General features: G+C 47.0%; 1 protein-coding gene and 1 pseudogene across 2 annotated transcripts in view; one reads left to right on the forward strand and one right to left on the reverse strand.

The window, feature by feature from the left end:
* The window catches only part of LOC309550683 (uncharacterized protein), a 3,164,715-nt gene that overhangs the window by 2,301,455 nt on the left and 839,204 nt on the right, over nucleotides 1-24,056 (forward strand). Inside the window, exons 46-48 of the mRNA XM_082251018.1 lie at nucleotides 20,213-20,307; nucleotides 20,383-20,589; nucleotides 20,916-21,119. Of these exons, the coding sequence (XP_082107144.1) occupies nucleotides 20,213-20,307; nucleotides 20,383-20,589; nucleotides 20,916-21,119 (506 nt within the window). The remainder of the gene's footprint in view (nucleotides 1-20,212; nucleotides 20,308-20,382; nucleotides 20,590-20,915; nucleotides 21,120-24,056) is intronic.
* LOC309550793 overlaps nucleotides 1-24,056 on the reverse strand; it is a 1,525,103-nt pseudogene that overhangs the window by 589,902 nt on the left and 911,145 nt on the right. The gene's annotated exons all lie outside the window — the stretch shown is intronic.

Below are 24,056 nucleotides of genomic sequence, written 5' to 3' on the forward strand. Positions count from 1 at the left end.
TCAGGGTGGGATGGAGGTGTATCTGGGTGACAAGATCAGGGTGGGAGGTATCTGAGTGACAAGATCAGGGTGGGGGATATCTGAGTGGCAAGATCAGGGTGGGGGATATCTGAGTGGCAAGATCAGGGTGAGAGGGGGTATCTGAGTGACAAGATCAGGGTGGGGGGGGGGGGGGGGTATCTGGGGGACGTGATATGGGTGGGGGGTATCTGGGGGATGTGATCAGGGTGGGTGGGTATCTAGGGGCGTGATTAGGGTGGGGGGGTATCTAGGGGCGTGATTAGGGAGGGGATATCTGTTGGATGTGATCAGGGGGGTATCTGGGGGATGTGATTAAGGTGGGGGGGGGTATCTGGATGATGTGATCAGGGTGGGGGGTATCTGGGGGATGTGATCAGGGTGGGAGGGGGGTATCTAGGGGCGTGATTTGGGTGGGGATATCTGTTGGATGTGATCAGGGTGGGGGGGGGTATATGGGGGATTTGATAAGGGTGGGGGTATCTGGGGGATGTGATCAGAAAGCAGGGGGGCATCTGGGGGATGTGATGGGGGTATCTGGGGGATGTTATCAGGGTTGGGGGTATCTAGGGGCGTGATTAGGGTGGGGATATCTGTTGGATGTGATCAGGTTGGGGGGTATCTGGGGGATGTGATTAGGGTGGGGGGGTATCTAGGGGCATGATCAGGGTGGGTATATCTGTTGGATGTGATCAGGGTGGGGGGGTGATCTGTTGGGTGTGATCAGGGTGGGGGATATCTGGGGGTGCGTGATCAGAGTGGGGTGTGATCTGGTTGCGGGTATCCGGGGGGTATCTAGGGGCCTGATCAGGGTGGGGGTATCTAGAGGTGTTATCAGGGTGGGGGGTATCTGGGGGGGTGTATCTAGGGGTGTGATCAGGGTGGGGATATCTGCGGGATGTGATCCCATTGCGGGTATCTGGGGGGTTGTGATTAGGGTGGGGGGGGGATCCAGGGGAACGATCAGGGTGGGGATATCTGTAGCATGTGATCAGGGTGGGGGGTATCTGGGGGTGTGATCAGGGTGGGGGGGTGTGATCAGAGTGGGAAGTATCTTGGGAGTATGAGATCAGGGTGAGGAGTATGTGGGGGGGGGGGGGGTGATCATGGTAGGGGGTATCTGGGGGGTGTGATCATGGTGGGGGGGGGTGATCATGGTCGGGATATCTGTTGAATGTGATCAAGAGGGGGTATCTGGGGGGTGTGATCAGGGTGGGGGGGGGGTTATTTAAAAAACACGGATTAGGGGGTTGCAGATTACTTGCCTTGCCCAGGGGATCAATATAGAAAAATGAGTTTTCAGGACATTTACTTCAAATGAAAATGTTCCCTCTTTCTTCATATGTGAATCTTATAAAATAAAGACACAAATATTCCAATCTCCCCTAAATAACCCCCCTCCACTAATAAAAGTGGTATAATCAGTTAGTATAGACTGATGAGGGGAGAAGGTGATTGGTGGGAAAGGAGACAAATCTCCACACTGAGGAGAATGTTCCGGCCCCGTAAGTGGGAAAATGTTCTGCCCCTGAAGGGGTTAATCTAGGTTTCCACACTATATATGTGTGTATCATCATCTGCTGGAGATAAAAGACGTCACAGTGACTATGGAGGAAGAGGACGGACATGACGGGGGTTACTGGGTGTAAATAGAAAATAAGATCTTATTACCTTCTCTGCTGTCACTTCCAACGACGTCGTCTCCCCCCCTTCTCCTGCCCACATGGAACTTCCTGTCTGTACATAACATCACTTCCTGTCTTCCATAGAGACTACCTGACTTAGTAGAAGTGGGATCACCACCTTGTGGAGCTCAGAGGAACTGCACCGCCGAGTAACATCACCACTTGAAAATGTTATTGCATGTGTGAAAGTGCTCCGTGCTCCAAACTGTGCCAGCTGTAGTGTAGCCTTCTTCCACCTCTTACACACGTGATGATGAGGGCGCTCCCACTCACCAGAACAATATGACTCCCAGTTTATACGCTACCAGAACCAGAAACATCCTTCACACTCTCCTCACCTCCGATAGCAAAGGAACTGGATCCTCCTCGCTCACTCTGCTGCGGTTTCTGTCAGTCTCCTCCTAGACTCGGCTTCCTTCTTCAACCGCTGTTCCAGCAGGAGCTCCGCCTCTTCATACACACTCATGTAAGGGTAGGGTGGTGGTTGTTTGTCATGTCCTCCATGTTTCCTTTCTCGTTGGGTGCCAAGCAAGGGTCACATGAGAGGTGTACCCTGGGGTGGGTTTTTTTTGGGCTATGCTAGGGTCCCTCTACTTCACACATGAGGCACTTTTACTGTGCTGTGTTCACCAATGCCTTTGTAGAAGGCTGAGGTTGCCATCAGGGAATACCCGACCTTAAGGTGGGCCTCTATTCTTACAGATGAACGTACACCACGTACACTTGCACAACAACTGTTTTCCAGGTAATTCTTGGGTCCCCGTGCTATGTGCGCAAAATAATATTCTCTGTGGATCCACTACTCCCTCCTCATTGAGTACCAACCAAGGCTCACATGAGAGGTCTACCCTGGGATTGTTTTTTCTGGGCTATGCTAGGCACGGCACCTTGTACAGGGTCCCTCTACTTCACACATGGGGCACTTTAACTGTGCTGTGTTCACCAATGCCTTGCCGTCAGGGAATATTTGACCTTAAGGTGGGCCTCTATTCCTACAGATGAACATACACCACATACACTTGCACAACAACTGTTCTCCAGTTAATTCTTGGCTTCTCCAGTTAATTTTTGGGTCCCTGTGTAAATGTACATCTTGCCATTGTAGCTTGCATTTAGGCTGGCTGTGCCGACCACAGCCACCTGTCCAGTGTTTCCCACTACCGGTCTCGGTAACAGTATGGAATCCTGCTGTGCAGACAGCATGGGCTCCAATATGCACTTGACTCTAACTCTAGAACTTACCATACCTCTGCACAGGATGGAGACCACTGCAAAGCAGTTTCGTTACGGTGGGAGACGGAAATCAGCGTAAGGCGTGCTGACAACATTTCCCTCGTGGCTAGAAGCAATTCCACAATCAAAAGAAACCTGGATTGCGCTGCACCACTTCACATTTATTGATCCTTCATGCAAAAGACAGTGGGAAGTACAGTAAGAGTCGATGAGTTTTGCGCTGTGACTAGCGCTTACTCATAACCTCATACCCAGAAGCAATTCCACCTACTGTATGACAGGTATATAGCCTCATTGTTCATGGCAACCACATGTAAAACTTCCACTAGAATGACTTTTAATGTGTTCACTCTGTAGTGCAAAGTTGTGCCAGTTACTTGTATTACACCCCTTGGAGTAATTCAGATCAGGCAAACGGCAAAGTTTTGGTGCTTTACTGACTAAAGTGAAGACAGTAGAGATGGGCTGAACACCCCTCGGTTCTGTTTGTGCCTGGAACATCGCAAAGCTTCGGACCCGAACGATGAACCCTATAGAAGTCAATGGGACCCGAAATGGAAAAATCAAAAGTCCCCATTTTGAAGGGTTATATGCAAGTTATTGTCCATAAAAAGGTTATGGGGGCCCGGGTGCTGCCCTGGGGGACATGTATGAATGCAAAAAAAAAACTTTTAAAAAAATTATCGTTTTTAAAGGAGCAGTGATTTTAATGATGCTTAAAGTGAAACAATAAAAAACTGGATTTTTTTTCTTACCGTAAAATCCTTCTCTAAAGTTAATTGACGGACACAGCAAAATATGTTCATTACTCGAATGGGTGATGCTGGGCTTCCTAGGAGTAGGACATTAGGCGGAAAAGGGTTAACAAAGTTAACAGAACTTTTAGCTACGCCTATAGGGCAGTCCAAGGGGGTATACTCCCACTTCCTGCTCTAGGATTCAGTTTTGTAGCAAGCATTGTCCGATGAATACATAACCCAACTCCACAGAGGGGTGGGTTCTGGGTCTGTCAATGAACAACAGAGAAAAGGATTTTACGGTAAGAAAAAAATCCAGTTTTCTCTTTCGTTCATTGACGGACACAGCGACATATCTTCATTAGTGGAATGGGACGTCCCAAAGCAGTATCAGCATGAGGGGTGGGAAACAAACACAGCAAGAAAAAATCCCAACAGGCTAAACATAGCCAACCAGGTAAACAAGGAGCTCAACCAGAAACAACTGGAGCTCACGTACCAGAAAAGAGGCAAAAGTCTCTGTCAACGCGGCCAGCAAAACCTTGCGGCCAAAAGCAGCATCCGCAGATGCAAAAATATTCACTTTGTAAAACTTAGTGAATGTGTGTACAGACTACCAGGTGGCCGCTTTGCAAACCTGAATCACTGACACCTGATGACGGAAGGCCCAGGAGGCACTGAGCGCCCTCGTAGAATTTGCCTTAACAAGGAAAGGAGGAACCTGACCACTTAATGGGATAAGCCTGCACAGCCGTCTGCCTGATCCATCTGGAAATGGTAGCAGCAGACGCAGCCTGTCCCTTACGAGGACCCTCCATCAGAACAAACAAGGAATTAGACTTCCGAATCGACTCAGTCGCCATTAAGTACACCCTGATGGCCCGAACCACATCAAGCAAAAGCAAAGCAGCCTCCTTGGGGTGCTTAGGCTTAGGACATAACGAAAGCAACACAATGTCCTCATTCAAGTGAAACGACTGAAAGGGGTGAAGCACCACCTTTTTTCCGATGAACCACCAGATAAGGCTACCGACAGGACAACGCAGCCAATTTCGAGACCCTGCATTCAGAAGTAGCTGCCACCAAGAAGGCCACTTTCTGCGACAAGGTAAGTAAAGGAATTTCACAAATATTCTCAAACGGCGGTCTTTGAAGGACTGACAGTACTAGGTTGAGATCCCACGAAGGCACTAGGGACCGCACCGGGGGAGCCAAATGACGAACTCCCTGCACGAATGTGCGATTCAAGGAATTTATTGCCAGCGGTCTTAGGAAGAAAACTGCCAAAGCAGAAATCTGACCCTTAATGTGCCCAAGGCTAAACGTTGATCAACACCTTTTTGTAAAAACTCCAGAAGACGGGATATCGAGAAGGACCGAAATTCCCTAAGACTCACATCAAGAAATATACGCTTTTCAAACTAGATGGTAAATTTTCCGGGAGGTAGACTTCCTGGCCCTTAATTAAGTAGGAATCCCAGGTTTCTGACAAACACCTATCCTTTAGAACCTGGCTCTCAATAGCCAGCCGTTAAAGCCAGCAATCGTAAAGCAGGATGGAAGATCGGTCCTTGAGACAGGAGATCTTCTCTAAAAGGAAGCCGCCAGGGAGTGTCGGCTACCAACCTTACCAGGTCTGTGCACCAGGACCTACGTGGCCAGTCTGGTGCCACCAGAATCACTGGAATCCCTTGTTGTATTGGAGGAAATGCATAAATCAGATGATACTGGCCCCAAGGAGCCACCAGAGCATCCGCGGCATCCACCAGAGGATCCTGAGATCTTGTAACGAACCTCGGGAACCTTCCAGTTGAGGCAAGAGGCCAACAGGTCCACATCTGGTGTCCCCCACCGAAGACACAGCAGATGAAAAACTTCCAAGTAAAGAGACCATTCTCCCTGAGAATAGTCCGCCTGCCAATTTTCCACCCCTGGAATAGGCACTACCAATAGTGCCAGAACAAGACGTTCCGCCAATTGCAGAATACAGACCACTTATTTTGCCATTAGGGCACTTCCTTGTCCAGGACCCCCCCCCCCCCCCCCACACACACATCCGGACAAACTGGCGTCCGTAGTCACCACTGTACAGAACAGTTGGAGGAAGGATTTTCCCTGATGAAGTGCCAGGGATCTGAGCCACCAAACCAGAGACCCTCTGGCCACTCAACAGGATCAATTTGTTCAGAGACTATGGGTGCTTGTTCCATTTGGTTAGAATCTCTTTTTGCAGAAGCCTGGTATGGAACTGAGCGAAGGGAACAGCCTAGAAAGTGGAAAACATCAAACCCAGCACCTGCATGCAGGTCCTCAGAGACAACTGACGATTGGATAACAGAAGGCAAATTGCCCGCTGCAACTTCAAGAGTTTTGACTCCGGAAGAAACACCCGGGCTGACGCTGAATCCAGAGTCAGCCCCAGAAAGTCCATCTTGTTGGATGGAGTCAAGGCTGACTTTTGGAAATTCAGAATCCAGCGGAACTCTTGCAGAGTTCTCACAGTGATATCCAGATCCTCCTTCAGGACCGATGACGATTCCGCCCTCAGAAGAAGATTGTCAAGGTATCCCAGAACCAAAATTCCCATTGCCTGAATAAGGCTAGCGCTGGGGGCCAACACTTTTGTGAACACCCGAGGAGCCGAGGCGAGACCAAAGGGTAATGCCACAAATTGATAGTGCTTCTCACCTATAGCAAAGTGAAGAAAATGTTGATGTCCGATGTAGATCAGAATATGAAGGTGAGCGTCCTTGATATCGATGGATGCTAAAAAGTCCCCCTGATGAAGGGAAGCCATGACTGATTGGATTGATTCCATTCTGAATTTTTGAACCCGCACAAAATGATTCAGGGCCTTGAGATCCAGAATAGGCCGAACCTTCCCTTCCTTCCTGGGGACCGTGAAGAGGTTGGAATAAAACCCCTGAAAACTTTCTGACTCGGGAACAGGAATTATCACCCTTTGGGACAACAAGTCCTGAACTGCTCCAAAAAGGCAGTGAAGGCGATCCTTGGACAGACGCAAATTAGAGGGGAAGAACCTTGGCGGGGGGAGGGACACTAACTTGATCTTGTAACTGGACTGAACCAACTCAAGAACCCATTTGTCTTGGATGAACGAGATATACGTGGATCCGGAAAGAAACAAAGACGTCCCCCCACCTCTAGAAAGGGTGAGGGCTACCCTTCAGGCAGAGGAGCGCTTCTTCATCAGGCCAGAGGAACTTGCCTTGGACTTACCACCCCAGGGTCGCTTGGAACCCCCCCAAACAGGTCGAGAGGGTTTGGACCCTTTGTCCTGCAACCCCCTTGGGACGAAAGAGCCACTTGTGAGCCGAAAAGACTGGACCACGTTTGAGGCAAAACTCTTTATTCTTAGCAGCCTGTGGGAGAAAGGTACTCTTGCCTCCCGTGAGACCCTTAACAATCTCCTCCATAAAGGCTTCTAACAGACGGTCACCCACAAAGGTGAAGATCCGTCAGAACCTTTTTGGAAGCCTGGTGCGCAGACCAGCATTTCATCCAGATCATGCGGTGTAAAGTCGCTGCCGTCACCGATGCCCTGCAGGCTAACGGAGCTGCATCCAAGGAGACATTGCAGATGTATTGCAACCCCTGAATTATTTGCTCCCCCATTTCCTGAGGGTGCTGACCCTCCTTCAAATCTTGGCGTAATAGCTTCGCCCACTCTGTCAAGGTCTGGGAGACCAAGGTAATGGCAAACACCGGTCTCAAAATTGAGCGGACCACGGTAAAAAGATAGCGCACCAGTGCTTCAGCCTTCCTGTCCATAGGATCCTTAAAGGACGGAGCATCCTCCAAAGGCAATAATGTGGCTTTGTTCAATCTTGAAACCTGGGAGTCCATCACTGGTGGTACCGACAGTTTCCTTACCAGGGACTCTTCAAAGGGATATCTCCTAGCAAAATGCTTAGGTATCCCAGCCATACTTTTCAGGGAGCCCCATTGACTAGCGACAATCTCGTCGAAATAAGCAGGGAAAGGAAACACTTTAGTAATTCTGGAAGGTCTGCATCGGCGTAACAGACGCAGCGTCCATTGCATTCTTCATTTTTAAAGTTTCCCGCACTCACACAATCAGTCCCTCTACCAGCGCTTTTTCCTGCGCCGAGGCGGAGGAAGAGGAATCATCCTCACTGTCAGAACACGTGAGATGCATGGACACGGACCCCGTGGGACGACTGATGTCTGTGGCAAATCTGCCTCAGATTCTGAGGAGGCAGATGAAATAGGAGAGGACAGTGGGTGCTTTTTGTCAGGTTTCTTTTGCAAAACCATGTTCGCTTTTGACACTGAAGATTGTAGGACCACCACCATGGCCGCCATAGCAGAATGGGCCCCTGAAGATCCCCCCTTTGATAGTGGGTCTGGTCGTGAGACATGTTCAGCCGGCTCCATCTTGGTGCCGCAATGGGAACACAGTGAAAAGTTGTAACAGAACTGTATTAGTATCAAAACCCCAACAATATTGATGCCTGTGAGACTACAGATCTCAGAACACTGCTAATAGCTTAATCAGGCAGGGAGATACCGCCCCAGGACTCCCCACCACCTGCGTCTTCAGGAGAGAGGAGAAGAGGCGCCAAGTCTCTTGCAGCACGCTGCTCTGACTGAAGAGCGTCCGTGCTACCACAAGAGGCCGCCCGCCATCTGTGATGAAGTGCAGCTACTAGAAAATGGCCGCCACGCATTAGCTCCGGCCAGCCAGACTACGGGAAAGTGGCCCCGTGCATGTCCAGGAGCCCCGGGCCACTGCTGGTTTGCAATGCACAATGGAGGCACCTGCGGGAACGATAAACACCCACCCAAACCCCTCACAAGGCCCACCTGGGACCCCCCCAGTACCGAAAGCACTCCCGGCCCCACAAACACCATGGCGACTAGTCGTAGAGCACCTACAGCACCCCATCACAGAAATAAAACCCGCCTGGATGCCCCCCTTAGGGGGGGGAGATGGGGGAAAATGCGAGGGGAGGGAAGGGGATGGAAAAAAAAAACATTAAGGGTAGTTAAAACACTAGGGGAGGGCAGCTCACCTGTAAGACCACCGACCCCGGGAGGACCCGCACCAGCCCTTATTCCTGAGGGAGAAAATGGGTGGTTACTCACCATCCATTGAAGACTCGGCGGGATTAACTCCAGGCAAGTCACCTCCTTATCTTGGAACAAGGGGTGCTGCTGGCCCGAGGAGCGCTGTGACTCTAGCCGTGATCAGGTCATGTGCGTCCGTGCGAGGTGTCCCACTCGCAAGCCAGCCCTGTGACGGTGGCGGGTATGAGACCCCTGGCCTTTTCATCCAACTCGTGACCAAAGACCAAGCAATCTCACACCCTGCCGTCACTTGCGTAACAATGCCACTCTCATCTGCACCCGTCACACAGATTGTCCAGCTTGCGGGACCACAATCTAGATGCCAGCAGACTGAGAGCAATTGTCACCTGGCTAATTAAACAATTAACCCTTTCTCTGCCACCACCTCTACGTTATAATAAGCCCAGAGGACGCTCGTAATTTTAGAAATACCAATTATGACTTTAGAATAACCATCTGTAACACACACTGTCACCTCAGACAAGAATGTTCGGATGGGTTATCCTAAACAGTAGTGCTCTTTCAGGAGGCAGGTTCTTTTGGGTCAGTTTGCGTTTAAGAGCTTAGAGACAAAGTTAATACTTTTCAAAATAAGGTTTAATTATAAGAAAGGTGAAGATTGGTGCAAATAAAAATATTTACAGAAAAATGGGTTACAAAGAAATGGAGATGCAACACAGCAATTTAGAAATATGAAGATAAAGAGTGAATATACTTGCATTTAAAAAGTCCTTTTCAGAGTTACAGAAACTGAACATGCGATCGGTCCTTCTCTTAAAGCGATGTTATTGCTTGGATGGTAGAATGAAGACTGCCTGCTCTATCAGTTCCTGTCTTTTTCTCTGAGTTCAAAAGTGGTGGTGACCGACACCCCTGACCAATTACAATCAGAGTGGCAAAAGGGCTGTCCAGTGGTTTATGACTATTTCAAATGTACTTTTGTGGCCAGAGTCATACCACTCTTAATATCTTGACATATGTAAGGGTTACATTCATGAAACTGATATTTTATAACGAAGCATGTCATTTGCTTTCAAACAATATCAAACATGAATATCTTTTATCACAGAGGGGATATCTTATCGCTCGTTTCAATTTCCTGTATTACAGGGTGACCATGTGTGGTCTTGCTACGATCAGTGTGTTATGCGGCATTCACATATCTACTTTTTCTTAATATGTTATATTCAGGTAAACAGTTATGACTTGGATATGGATTGTGAGATTTAAGTGTTACTTTTTATTCGCTCCAAGGAGGGGGGAAGGAAATGACAGACTTTAAAGAACTGGTCGCCTGTGTCACTGCACAAGATGGATGCCGAGAAGACAAGATGGTGTCCGAACGCTCGACACCATTACAAGCCCCTCCAATGGGAGCATGTCGCAGCTGACCTAGCGCAGAGCTGAGGTCTGCATGCGCTCGCTTGTCGGACTGGGGGTGACCATCAGGATCTAGAATATCCAAGGCATCGCCCAGTCCGACAGTTGATTGTAGTTCTCACGGCAACAAAAAACTCATTTAAAAATTACAAAAAATGCCAGGACCAGCGATCCCAGCAGGGAACTAGGTCCTTACTCCTAACTAGGCAGAAAAAAGCTGAATCTTAGAGCAGGAAGTGGGAGTATTCCACCTGGGACTGCCCCATGGGCGTAGCTAAAAGTTCTGTTAACTTTGTTAGCCTCTTTACCGCCTAGTGTCCTACTCCTAAGAAGCGCAGCATAACCTATTCGACTAATGAAGATATGTCGCTGTGTCCGTCAATGAACGAAAGAGAAATGAAAAATTCCTTTAACCACTTCCCGTAAACTGACGTACCTGTAGGTTGGCTTGAAGAAGTGGTTGTACTAGGATGATGCCTGCAGCTAGAGGCATCGCTCACCATTTTTTAGAGCCAGCGGCGCCGATTTAAAAAACTTAAGATGAAGATTTTGGCATTTTGAATACTTTGAAGTGCAGTGGAGGGGTCTGGGGTCTACTTTGAAGTGCAGTAAAGACCCCAGATCCCTCCAACAAGAGTACCTGTCACTGCCTATTACTGTCACAAGGGATGTCACAGCGCAAAACTCATCAACTCTTACTGTACCCCTACTGTCTGTAATGTCTTTTGCATGGAGGATCAATAAAGGTAAAGTGTTGCAGCGAATTTCGGGTTTCTTTTGATTGTGGAATTGCCTCTAGTCGCAAGAGAAATGTTGTCAGCACTCCCTACGCCGCATTCCGTCTCCCACCAGAATGGAACTACTTTGCAGTGGTCTTCATCCTGTGCAGAGGTACAGAAGTTCTAGAGTTAGAGTCAAGTGCATGTTAGAGCCCATCCTATGTGCACAGCGGGGTTTCATGCTGTTACTGAGACCAGTAGTGGGAAACACTGGACAGGTGGCTGTGGTTAGTGTTTGGCACAGCTCGCCTAAATGCAAGCTACAGTGGGAAGATGTACATTTACACGGGGACCCAAAAATTAACTGGAGAACAGTTGTTGTGCAAGTGTACGTGGTGTATGTTCATCTGCAAGAATAGAGGCCAACCTTATAGTCGAGCATTCCCTGACAGCAACCTCAGCCCTGTCCCAAGGCACTGGTGAACACAGCACAGTAAAAGTGCCCCATGTGTGAAGTAGCGGGACCCTGTACAAGGTGCCTAGCATAGCCCAGAAAAACCCACCCCAGGGTAGACCTCTCATGTGATCCTTGCTTGGCACCCAACAAGGAGGGAAACATGGAGGACATGACAAACAACCTCCACCCTACCCTTACATGAGTGTGTATGAAGAGGTGGAGCTCCTGCTGGAACAGCAGTTGGAGGAGGAAGCCGAGTCTAGGAGGGAGACTGACAGAAAGCGCAGCAGACTTGCAGGAGTGACCAAGGAGGATCCAGTTCCTTTGCTATTGGAGATTAGGAGAGTGTGAAGGATGTTTCTGATTCTGGTAGCTGAAAAACTGGGAGCCATATAGCTCTGGTGAGTGGGGGCACCCTCACCATCTTGTGTGTAAGAGGTGGAAGAAGGTCGTGGCTACACTACAGCTGGCACAGTTTGAAGCACAGAGCACTTTCACACATGCTATAAACTTTTCAAGATCGATGAAGTAGGTGTAAAGTGGAAGTAGCAGATCCACAGAGAATATTATTTTGCGCACCAAGCACGGGGACCCAAGAGTTATCTAGAGAACAGTTGTTGTGCAAGTGTACGTGGTATATGTTCATCTGTAAGAATAAAGGCCCACCTTAAGGTCAAGAATTCCCTGACGACATTCTCAGTCTTGTCCCAAGGCATTGATAAATATGGCACATTAAAAGTGCCCCATGTGGGAAATAGAGGGAACCTGTACAAGGTGCTTAGCATAGCTTAGAAGTACCCACCCAGGGGTAGACCTCTCATGTGAGCCTTGGTTGGTGCCCAATGAGGAGGGAGTAGTAGATCCACAGAGAATATTATTTTGTGCACCTAGCAAGGGGACCCAAGAGTTAACTAGAGAACAGTTGTTGTGCAAGTGTATATGGTGTACATTCATCTGTAAGAATAGAGGCCCACCTTAAGGTTGAGTATTCCCTGACGACAACCTCAGCCTTGTCCAAGGCATTAGTTAATACGGCACAGTAAAAGTGCCCCATGTGTGAAGTAGAGGGACCCTGTACAAGGTGTCTTGCATAACCCAAAGTAACCCACCCTGGGTAGACCTCTCATATGACCCTTGCTTGGCACCCAACGAGGAGGGAAACATGGAGGACATGACAAACAACCACCACCCTACCCTTACATGAGTGTGTATGAAGAGGCGGAGCTCCTGCCGGAACAGCAGATGGAGGAGGAAGCTGAGTCTAGGAGGCCGACTGACAGAACCACAACAGACTTGCAGGATTGACCAAGAGGATCCAGTTCCTTTATCATCAGAGGTGAGGAAAGTGTGAAGGATGTTTCTGACTAGCTGAAAAACTGGGAGTCAATTGCTCTGGTGAGTGGGGGCGCCCTCACCATCATGTGTGTAAGAGGTGGAAGAAGGCTACATATAACATAATTTAACATAACATAATATAATAATAATAATAATATAAACTTGCAAAATTATATTAGTCAACTAGACCCTGAAAAAAACCGCAGGGGTCAGTTGAACTGCCATCAAAAGACAATGAGAAAACAGGATTTAATAACACAAATGGTACTAATAAACACAATCTCTTGAAATATGCATGTGAATCTCTCAGAAAACGATATATGTTGTTACTGGGAACTCCGGGCCGGCCTATAATTACTGTATCCTAATGAGAGATGAGATAATCTAGATAACAGTAACGTGTCCCCTTTAAGAGCACAAAATAGCAATGTTCTACTTGCAAGGCCTTGCTAAGATCTTCACCGTCAATTGAGCTCATATAATAACAGGTTTCCAATAGGACTCAATGTATAGCAAGAGATGCAGGATAGCTGATTATAATCCTAAGGGATTTGGTAATTTATTCAGTTGCAAAGTGTCAGTATTCAGTTTAAAAGAGAACTGTGACAAGTGTGGTCTGAACTCTGAGCAGGTGCCCTCTCACCAATCTGATGTCCATCAAAGAGGGTCCTGGAATGACAGGCGATGCAGTCTTCCATGCTCTGTAGCCTCCGGATGGCTGCGCTCTGCTGTCTCGGTGTGTCCCACCGACCTCACGCAATCAGCGATGCAGCAAGGATGTCTGCAATGCAAGCGATGAACATGGAGGTGTGCAGTAGGCAGCAGTCTCTCCTCTCTCCTCTCTCTCTCTCTCTCTCTCTCTCTCTCTTCTCTCTCATCTCTCTCTCTCTCTCTCTCTCTCTCTCTCTCTTCTCTCTCTCTCTCTCTCTCTCTCCTCTCTCTCTCTCTCTCTCTCTCTCCTCTCTCTCTCTCTCTCTCTCTCTCTCTCTCTCTCTCCTCTCTCTCTCTCTCTCTCTCTCTCTCTCTCCTCTCTCTCTCTCTCTCTCCTCCTCTCTCTCTCTCTCTCTCTCTCTCTCTCTCCTTCTCTCTCTTCTCTCTCTCTCTTTCTCTCTTTTCTCTCTTTCTCTCTTTCTCTTCTCTCTTTCTCTTTCTCTTTCTCTTCTCTTCTCCTCTTTCCTCTTTCCTCTTTTCTCTTTCTCTTTCTCTTCTCTTTCTCTTTCTCTTCTCTTTCTCTTTCTCTTTCTCTTTCTCTTTCTCTTCTCTCTCTTCTCTTTCTCTTCTCTCTTTCTCTTTCTCTTTCTCTTCTCTTTCTCTTTCTCTTTCTCTTTCTCTTTCTCTTTCTCTTTCTCTTTCTCTTTCTCCTTTCTCTCTTTCTCTTTCTCTCTTCTCTCTTCCTCTTTCTCTTTCTCTCTTCTCTTCTCTTTCTCTCTTTCTCTCTTTCTCTCTCTCTTCTCTTTCTCTCTTTCTCTTTCTCTCTCTTTCTCTTTCTCTCTTTCTCTTTCTTCTCTTCTCTTTCTCTCTCTCTCTCCTCTCATTCTCTCTCTCTCTCTCTCTTTCTTCTCTCTTTCTCTCTCTCTCTTTCTCTCTCTCTCTCCTCCCGTGGCCTGTTCAGCAGATCCTTTATAGTCTCTCCCACAATCCTCTTCTGGAGCCCAAGGCTTGCTGGGAAGTACAGTTCCTAAACAATCAGCAGTGCAGTAATATCCTTGAAAGAGACTACAGTTCCCACGTTGCATTTCTTCCAGTCTCAGGAGTATGATTCATGAAACCCGAGACCAACACCAGAGGTACACAGAGACAATCCGAACGAGCAGAAGGTAAATCTGCATTATCAAAGAATGGCAGTCCGCTACATTTATAGTAGGAGAAGGTGCATTATAGTCAATGCAGGTTACCTATACACTAAAAACATATTGCCCAAAACCTTATGAGATCCTATGTTACTGGAATCCACTAATAAACATGGCAATGCAAAAGAAAGAGGGAGGGGGGAGGTGTACTGTAGTGCCCATACCATATAGGGGCAACATAAAAAGTAAATTATGTCCATTACAGTAACAAAGAAACTAACAATCAAATACCTGATTCAATCATCCAATAATTATCTTTTGATAAATCAATGTGAGGGGGCGGTGTGGTAAAATCTGGGTGACTATCTATACAAAAAGTCACACCATCCAGACATATAACCACATAAATACATTGATTCCTTACATCCACTAATGGATATGGTGATGTTACTCGGGGGTGCAGTTCCTCTGAGCTCCACAAGGTGGTGATCTCACTTCTAGTAAGTCAGGAAGTCTCTATGGAAGACAGGAAGTGATGTCAGATACAGACAGGAAGTGATGTCAGGTATATAAAAGGAAGTGAGAGGTGAGAGGTGAGTTGCGAGGAAGTAGAGAGAAGACATTGGTGGAAGGGGCAGCAGAGGAGGTAATAGGATCTTATTTTCTTTTTACACCCAGTAACCTCCCCGTCATGTCCGTCCTCTTCCTCCATAGTCACTGTGACATCTTTTATCTCCAGCAGAGGATGATACACACATATATAGTGTGGAAACCTAGATTATCCCCTTCAGGGTTAGAACATTTCCCCACTTACGGGGCCGGAACATTCTCTTCATGTTAGAGATGTCACCTTCTCACCTCATCAGTCTAAACTAACAGATTATACCACTTTTCTTTATTGGGAGGTGGGGGGTTATTTAGGGGGGATTGGAATATTTGTGTCTTTATTTTATAAGATTTCACTTTCTCCATCAGCTTATCCCCCACAGCTATTACCTTTTTGTATCAATTGACCCTCCCTTTTAGACTGTAAGCTCTAACGAGCAGGGCCCTCTGATTCCCCTTGTTTTAAACTGTATTGTAACTGTAATGTCTGCCTTCATTTTGTTAAGCGCTGCGCAAACTGTTGGCGCTATATAAATCCTGTATAATAATAATATAAGATTCACATATGAAGAAAGAGGGAAAATGTCATGTGGAGTAATGTCCTGAAAACTATTTTATTCTATATCTCCAGGGCAAGGCAAGTAATTGTGACCCCTAACCCATGGACTTTTAGATATGGTCACCCCCCCCCCCCAAAATACCTGAAACCGGATCACATTCCCCCAAATACCCCCCACTCTGATCACACCCAACATGACCATGCCCTCCAGATACCCCGCCCTAATCACGCCCCAGCAGATACCTCCCCCCCCCCCCCCCCCTGCTGTGATCACGCTACCCAGATACCCCCTGTGCCCTGATCACGCCCTCCAGATACCCCTCCACCCTGATCACGCCCAACAGATATCCCCCCCACCCTGATTACACCCCATAGATACGCCCCCTCAGATCCCCCCCCCACCCTGATCACGTCACCCAGATACCCCCCACCCTGATCACATCACCCAGATAGCCCCGCACCCCACCCTGATCACGTCACCCAGATACCCCTGTGACGGTCTGACCCCCTCTCACCATCACGGGTTCCTCTTTTTCAGAACAGCAAATAATGCATGTAGGCAAAATAACACCGGCATAGCATAACACCCCCCCATACATGAGCCAAGGGTTAATGCTGGGTAAAAGATACTTTATTAACCAGTCTCACACACTATATATACAACACAGGGATCCACCCCCCCCCCCTCCTGACCAGGTCAGAGCCCTGATTACATTATCATGTAGATGAGATTGTGTACAGAAAGATAATCAATCTGAACCAATTATCTAGCCATCTGGACAGAAGTTCATTAGCAATTAACAAGGAGACACCTAGCACACCTTAATATACAAACAATAGGAAGACCACCAGGGATAGACTTCCTGTCTCCTATACCAAAGAACATGGAACAGAGGCCAAGGTGAATAGCTCTTTCAATGAACATAGTCAGAATCAAACAGGCCAGGGACAGTCTTCACATCTTTCTCGAGACACATTCCTGACAAACATTACTGTCCCATTTGAGTAATCCATACCAAATGTACAAAATGAGTCCAGAGTTATAGGGTTCACCTTCACCCCACCCTGATCACGTCACCCAGATACACCCCACCCTGATCACACTCCCCAGATGATTCCCCCCCCCCATTCTTCCACTCTGATCACATTTCCTGATAACACCCCCCCCCATCACACACACACAATTCCCCCATGTCTCCCCGGTCTTTCAGTACAAGAGACATGAGGGTTAGCGGTGTCCCTGTGCAGGCAGAAGAATATCTCCAGCAGGCAGCAACCAGCGGGGAGTACCTTCGCATTGACTTTAGAGATCCTCCTCCTACTGCGGCAAAGTGGCTCGTTATCGTCTGGCAACGTAGACCTACGTCACCAGACTCTCCCCTCTCTCAGCGGCGCACGCGCCCCACCTGAGGCTCGCTCCCGCTGTATTCAGACACAGCGGGAGTGGGGCCAGGGGAGAAGAGGCGGTGATCACCGCCACTCTTCCCCGATCGTCGGAGATCGAGTGAGGAAATCCGCCCACTTGTGTAAACAAAGCGGGTGGATCTCCTATGTGACAGACAGGGACAGGTTACAGGATTCAGCATAGCTGAACCTACGATCTGTGTCTGTGTCACACAACCCCCTCCCCCCACACACGTCAGTAAGCATGAGGCATAGGTTTAACCCCTTGATCACTAATAAAGTTAACCCCTTCCCTGCCAGTGTCATTATTACAGTAACAGTGCATATTTATAGCACTGATTACTGTAGTAATGTCACTGGTACCCCCAAAAGTGTCAAAAATGTCAGTTAGTGGTCCGATCTGTCCGCCGCAATGTCGCAGTCCCGCAAAAAAAAAAAACGCAGATCGCCGCCATTGCTAGTAAAAAAAAAAAAATAAACAATAAAAATTACAAAAATGACAAATCTTTCCCGTAGTTAGTAAACGCGAAAACTTTTGCGCAAACCAATCAAAATACGCTTATTGTGATTTTTTTTTTTTTTTTTACCAAATATATGTAGCAGAAAACAAATATTATATATCAGAATGTAAAAAATTGTTTTTTTTTTTCAAAATTGTCGCTCCTTTTTTTCAAAAATTAAAAATCGCACAGGTGATCAAATACCACCAAAAGAAAGCTCTATTTGTGGGGAAAAAGGGACATAAATTTAATTTGGGTACAGCATCGCACGACCGCGCAATTGTCTGTTAAAATAACGCAGTGCCAAATCGCAAAATATAGCCTGGTCAGGAATGGGGTAAAATCTTCCGGTCTTAAAGCGGTTAAAAATACGCTCATTGAGAATTTATTTGTCAAAGACATGTAGCTAAATACATTTTGGCCTAAATATATGACAAAAATTGAATATATTGGATATTTTGTAACTGTCAAAGTAGAAAATGTCAATTTTTTTCGCAAAATTTTCATTTTTTTTTTTATTAATATCGCAAAAAATGAAAAGAGCAGAGGTGATCAAATACCACCAAAAGAAAGCTCTGTTTGTGGGGAAAAAAGCACGTAAATTTCGTTTGGGTACAGGGTTGCATGATCGCGCAATTGTCAGTTAAATTCACGCAGTGCCAAGTTGCAAAAAGTGGCCTGGGCGTAAAGCAGGAAAATCCTGCGGTGTTAAAGTGAATAACTCAACACCAAGTTCACTATATGGACCCCTTATGTATTTATACATGTTGATCATATCCCCCTTAATCTCCTCTTCTCAAGAGAGAATAAATTCAGTTCCTCCAATCTTTCCTCATAGCTGAGCACCTCCATGCCTCTTATCAGTTTGGTTGCCCTTCTCTGCACTTTCTCCAGTTCCCCGATATCCTTTTTAAGAACTGGTGCCCAAAACTGAACTGCATAATTTAGATGAGGTCTTACTAATGATTTGTACAGGGGCAAAATGATATCTCTCTCTCTGGAGTCCATGTCTCTGTTAATACAAGAAAGGACTTTGCTTGCTTTGGAAACCGCAGCTTGCTATTGCATGCTATTATTAAGCTTATGATCTACCAGGACATCCAGATCCTTCTCTGCTATGGATCCCCCCAGTTCTACTCCACCTAGTATGTATGATGCATGCATATTCTTAGCCCCCAAGTGCATAACTTTACATTTATCAACATTAAACCTCAAACTTGTCTCTTGGCAGGTCCCTCGAACCGAGCCTCAGAGTATCTGTGTGGTTTTGTGTTCCTCTCTCAGCTCTTCTGGCTTTCCCAGCCATTTCAGTTGCAGCACCTTGCTGCTTGGTAGGGGTTCTCATGACACTCCGGGCTCTCTCTGCTCTGAGACCTCCAGATTCCCACAGTTCTCTTGACTCCACTAGTCCTCTCCAGTGTCCCCCAGACTCACTTAGCCATCTCCACTTCTTCAGCCTTATAGACGGGGAAATTCTCCTCCTTCATGAAGTGTTGTCTCTTTAGTGGAGTACACCTGTCTCCTAACGAGAGCCTTTAACTGTTCCCAAGTCCTTCAAAATAAGGGATGTGCACACCTGCACTCAGTTTGCTGGCCTCCTGCAAGACCTGGACACTGGGTTGGAGATTTCTTCCCTCCCAAAACTCTTTGAAATCTCAACTCCAAAACCCAATCTGGAAATACCAAAGCCTGGAGAAATTTGAGAAACCACCTTTCTGCATTCAGAATCCATATTCCGTAGCTCCGCACTCTGCATACTGTATGTGCAAACCCTATGTCATATCTACTTCCCCTTTCACAGTGGCAGGGCCTCGCATTGTCACAGTATATTATACCTCAATTCTAAAGTGGGGCGTTAAGAAAACTGAGACTTGAATGGTGATGTGAGGCTTCTGGGTGGTGGCATAACATCACTCTTATCTCTAGTAGTAAAACACTGACCTGACCAGAGACTTCAGGGGTATTCTAGGAGGTCACATGATATCACTTTTACCTCCCAGTAATAAAACACAGACCTGACCGGAGAGGTGAGGAGGATTCTGGGAGGTCACATGACGTCACCCTTATCTCTATTAATAAAACACAGACCAGAGAGGTGAGGAGGATTCTGGGAAGTCACATGACATCACTCTTATCTCTATTAATAAAACACAAACCTGAACGGAGGGGTGTGGAGGTTTCCAGGAACTTCATTTGACTTTATATTTGTGTTTAATTACAGAGCTTTCCTCCTGTGAAGACTGGTAATCATATGACCGTCACATTGCCTCCAGCTTCCATCGTGATAGAATAGAGAAATAAAGAGGATTTCAGAAGTCACCCTCAACATCACTGAGCTGCTGACAGGAGAGGTGAGCGGTGCTGGGAATTCTGGGACATTATCCAGTAACAGACAAGGGATGTGTCTGGATGGTGACTGTATCATTGTGTGTGTCAGGTTCCTATAAGGTGTCAGGATGTCACTGTCTATTTCTCCATGGAGGAGTGGGAGTATTTAGAAGGACACAAGGATCTCTACAAGGACGTCGTGATGGATAATCAGCCGCCCCTCACATCACCGGGTAAGAGGAGACTTTATTGTAAAGGAGAGAGCAGTACGGAGGATCCACCTAGATCCCCCATCATCTGATAAACACATAGAAACAATGTATTCAGTCAGTGTGTGTGTTTCCTACAGATGGATCCAGCAATGGAAACCCACCAGAGAGATGTCCCCGTCCTCTGTATTCCCAGGATTCCACACAGGAAGGTCACACCATCCCTCACCATCAGGTAGATGAACAACCACTGGTAATTATGATTTTTACCGAATTTATACACAATTACTGTTTCTATTATATCTTTCAGAGTGGAAACCTCGGGGATGATAGTATTGTAGTTAAAGAAGAGTATAAAGAGGAGGATGAGGAGTATGGTGTGATGAACAAGCTTTCTGAAGGATACAAGAATATGATCGAGCCACCTAATACCAGGAACCCACCAGAGAGATGTCCCCGTCCTCTGTATTCCCGGGATTCCACACAGGAAGATCACACCATCCCTCACCATCATCAGGTAGATGAGGAACAATCACTGATAGTATCATTAGGATCTGTATATTATCTGCATTGTTATAATTTGTATTTTATATTCAGAGTGCAAACCTGAATGATTCTAAAGTTGATGTTAAAGAAGAGATAAAAGAGGAGGATGATAAAGATGGGGTGATGGAGGAGTCAGAGTTTCTAAAAGGACACATAAATTGGGACACCATGGTGGAATCCTCACAGGAAGGTCACACCATCCCTCACCATAAGGTATATGATTGAAAATTATTGTTAGTTATGTTGTTTGGTAGTTAGAATGTTTATTGGTAGTTAGAATGTTTATTTTCTATTCAGAGTGGAAACCTCAGGGATGATAATTTTGTTTTAAAAGAAGAGTATAAAGAGGAGGATGAGGAGTATGGAGTGATGGAGGAGTTTTCAGGACACAAGGATATGATGGAGTCATGTAATGCAACAAACCCACCAGAGAGATGTCCCCGTCCTCTGTATTCCCAGGATTCCACACAGGAAGATCACACCATCCCTCACCGTTACAAGGTTGGTGGGACGGAGCATCTAGAACACGAAATTGTGGCGACAATGTGTAGATTTTAATTGTGATGTCACAATATTAAAGCCTATATTTCTCTAATCGTCTTCCAGGGCATGGGCTCCTCCCAACTGAAACAGGAAACGCAATAGTCCACCATTATAAAAACTTTAGTCATACCTTCTGCCTCAGTTTGATTGTGTTTCCTCTGGATTCACTAGGAGCTACAACTGTTTGTTATTTTTTCCAGTCTCCCTGCTATGCTGTAGGAGGCTCCCTGGCCAGCCTCCCATTCAGCTCACCGAGCCTTGGGCAATGGAGGGTAGGGCAGTGGGGCAAAGCAAGACCCCGCCTGAGGTTTCACCCCTACTGAGGGGTATGCAACTATCCCCCCCCCAGCTGTGAATATGCCGGAGCGGCATCCCCCCTACACCATACCTGGAGCGTTACTACAGAATCTTCTGGGCTTGTTCCTGCTAGCCACAGCAATCTCTCTGGGTGGTGCGCCTCGGCATTCAGCACCCCCCCTCCAGGCCTTTACCCCAGCAGCGCCCGTCTAGGTCAGCCGCGGACATCCCCCTGCAGCATCCTCGTGGTGGAGGAGCAAGATGGCGGCAAAGGCGGAACCTTGCGCATCTTGGGGAGGGCGGAAGTCTGACGACAGAGCGGATAACATCCGCTGACGTCACTTTCGGGCGGCAGCGGAAATTTCAAAGAAGAAAAATTGACAAAAGATTTTAACAAATGCGAGCAGAAAATGGGACTTGTCAAGAAAGACCGCAGGATTCCTGAAAGCGACTATGCAGGTATGTCCACCAACATGCATGGGGGCAGCTGGGGGTGGGGCTGGAGCTGGGCAGGAAGCGGTATAAGGTCCCTATGCTGGGATTCCTTTTTCTGGGACTGACCATGTCAGATGCGTCACCTGACGGTCAGGACAGCTCCAAGGTAAGCCAAAGCACTCTGGAGTTCTATGTGTCTTTACCTCACCACAAGCAATGCCCCAGAAGAGAGAAAAGGCAAAGACCAGTAGCAAGGCATGTGCCTCTTGTGGTCACAGGTTTCCTCCAGAATGGAAAAAAACACTATGCCAAAAAACGCATCAACAAAATGGTGGCTAGAGAGTCACAGGGATTCCTCAAAGACATGCTTGACTCCTTTAAAAAGGAAATAAAAAGCACGTTTGGTCCTCTTTGTACAGCCACAGAAAAACTGGAGGCTCCAGCGAGCTCTAGCCAGGCCAGTACCCCATCTACAAGCAAGACATATTCATCCCCTCTTACAGTGAGGACGAGGTGAATCAAGTTGAGGAAGGATCTGATTCAGATGTCTCGGATTCAGAATCCAAAAATGGCCTATGCTCCCACTCAGATGACGAAGATCCAGTGTCAGTGGGTACACTTTTTTTCCCTCTGAGGACACTGATAATTTACTAAAAGCCATAGCAGACAACAAATCTCAGAGCTTTCCCGATAAGATGTATAAGGGCTTACAACCAAAAAAAAACCCAGAAGATTTCCGGTACACCAGACTCTGAAAAACTTGGTCAAGAAAGAAGGGGAAGAACTGGAAAAGAAGCTTTACCCCAGCTGCGATTAAACGCAGATATATCTTCACAGAGGAGGACGCTAAACCCTGGGCAAAATGCCCTAAAGTAGATGCCTCCCTTGTCAGAGTTGCAAACAAATCAGATTTAGTTTTTGACGTCTCCGGTACTCTCACTGATCCAATGGACAAAAAGATAGAAGCACTTCTGAGAAGAGCTGGGGAAGCTGTAGCCACAAACCTTAATCCAGCCATAGCTTCCATTTGCACGGCCAGGACCCTATTAGTCTGGCTAACACAGTTGCAACAGCTACTAGAAGAAGATATCCCAAGGAAGGAGCTAGTGAAAACCATACCTACGCTAACCAGAGTGGCAGCATTCCTAGCAGACGCATCAGCTGAGTCTGTAAGGACATCTGCCAGACCACTGGTCTAATCACTTCAGCCAGGAGAGCCCTGTGGCTGAAGTCTTGGGGAGGGGACATCATGTCCAAAAATAGATTATGCGGTATTCCCTTCGCGGGCGATCTACTATTCGGACCGGACTTGGAAAGGGCCCTAGATAGAACTGCAGCTAAAAACAAGGGGTTTCCTCAATCCAGAAAAAAGCCAAAGGAAAACGCCCTTTCGTCAGTCCAGGAGATTTAATAAATCGGCCTCAAAAAAAAACACTGGACCCAACAGAACCAAAAAGGCAAATGAGATTTTATTATCAAGCCTGCCGCTCCAAAGAACAAAAAGCAATGATTGGGGGGGGGGGGGGGGGGCAGGTTGGCGTCTTTTGCTCACCTGTGGGAGAGAATCACAAAGAATGGGTTTATTCTTCGCATGGTAACAGAAGGCTACTCAATAGAGTTTTCCACTCGCCCCCCAACCAAGTATCTGGTGACGAGACACCCCACATTCCACAGACCAAGCAGAAGCCTTTTTATCTGCATTGGAAAGTCTAATAGTACAAAAAGTGGTTTGCCAGGTATCACCGGAAGAAGAAGAAACGGGAGTCTACTCGCACATATTTGCAAGGAAAAAACCATCAGGCAAGCAAAGGCTCATACTGAACCTAAAGCCACTCAACAAAAAGATAAGATACAAAAGGTTCATGATGGAATTCATCTACTCGGTTAGAAATATTCTCCCGGGGGAGTATTCATGGCCACGGTAGATCTGCAAGATGCATATCTACATGTACCGATAGAAAAGAGCTATCAAAAATACCTAAGATTCGCAAGTCCAGGGCCCGGCTACCACGCTACATTTTCAATACACTGCTCTGCCATTTGGCATCTCCTCAGCACCCAGGATCTTCTCCAAGATAAAGGCAGAAGCCCCAAAAAGCCTGAGGCGGCAAGGCATAGGAGTAGTACTTTATCTAGACGATCTACTATTCTTCGCCGAGTCAG

Source organism: Pelophylax lessonae, assembly GCF_965119305.1.
Source record: "Pelophylax lessonae genome assembly, chromosome: 3".
In the NCBI taxonomy this organism is placed as follows: domain Eukaryota; kingdom Metazoa; phylum Chordata; class Amphibia; order Anura; family Ranidae; genus Pelophylax; species Pelophylax lessonae.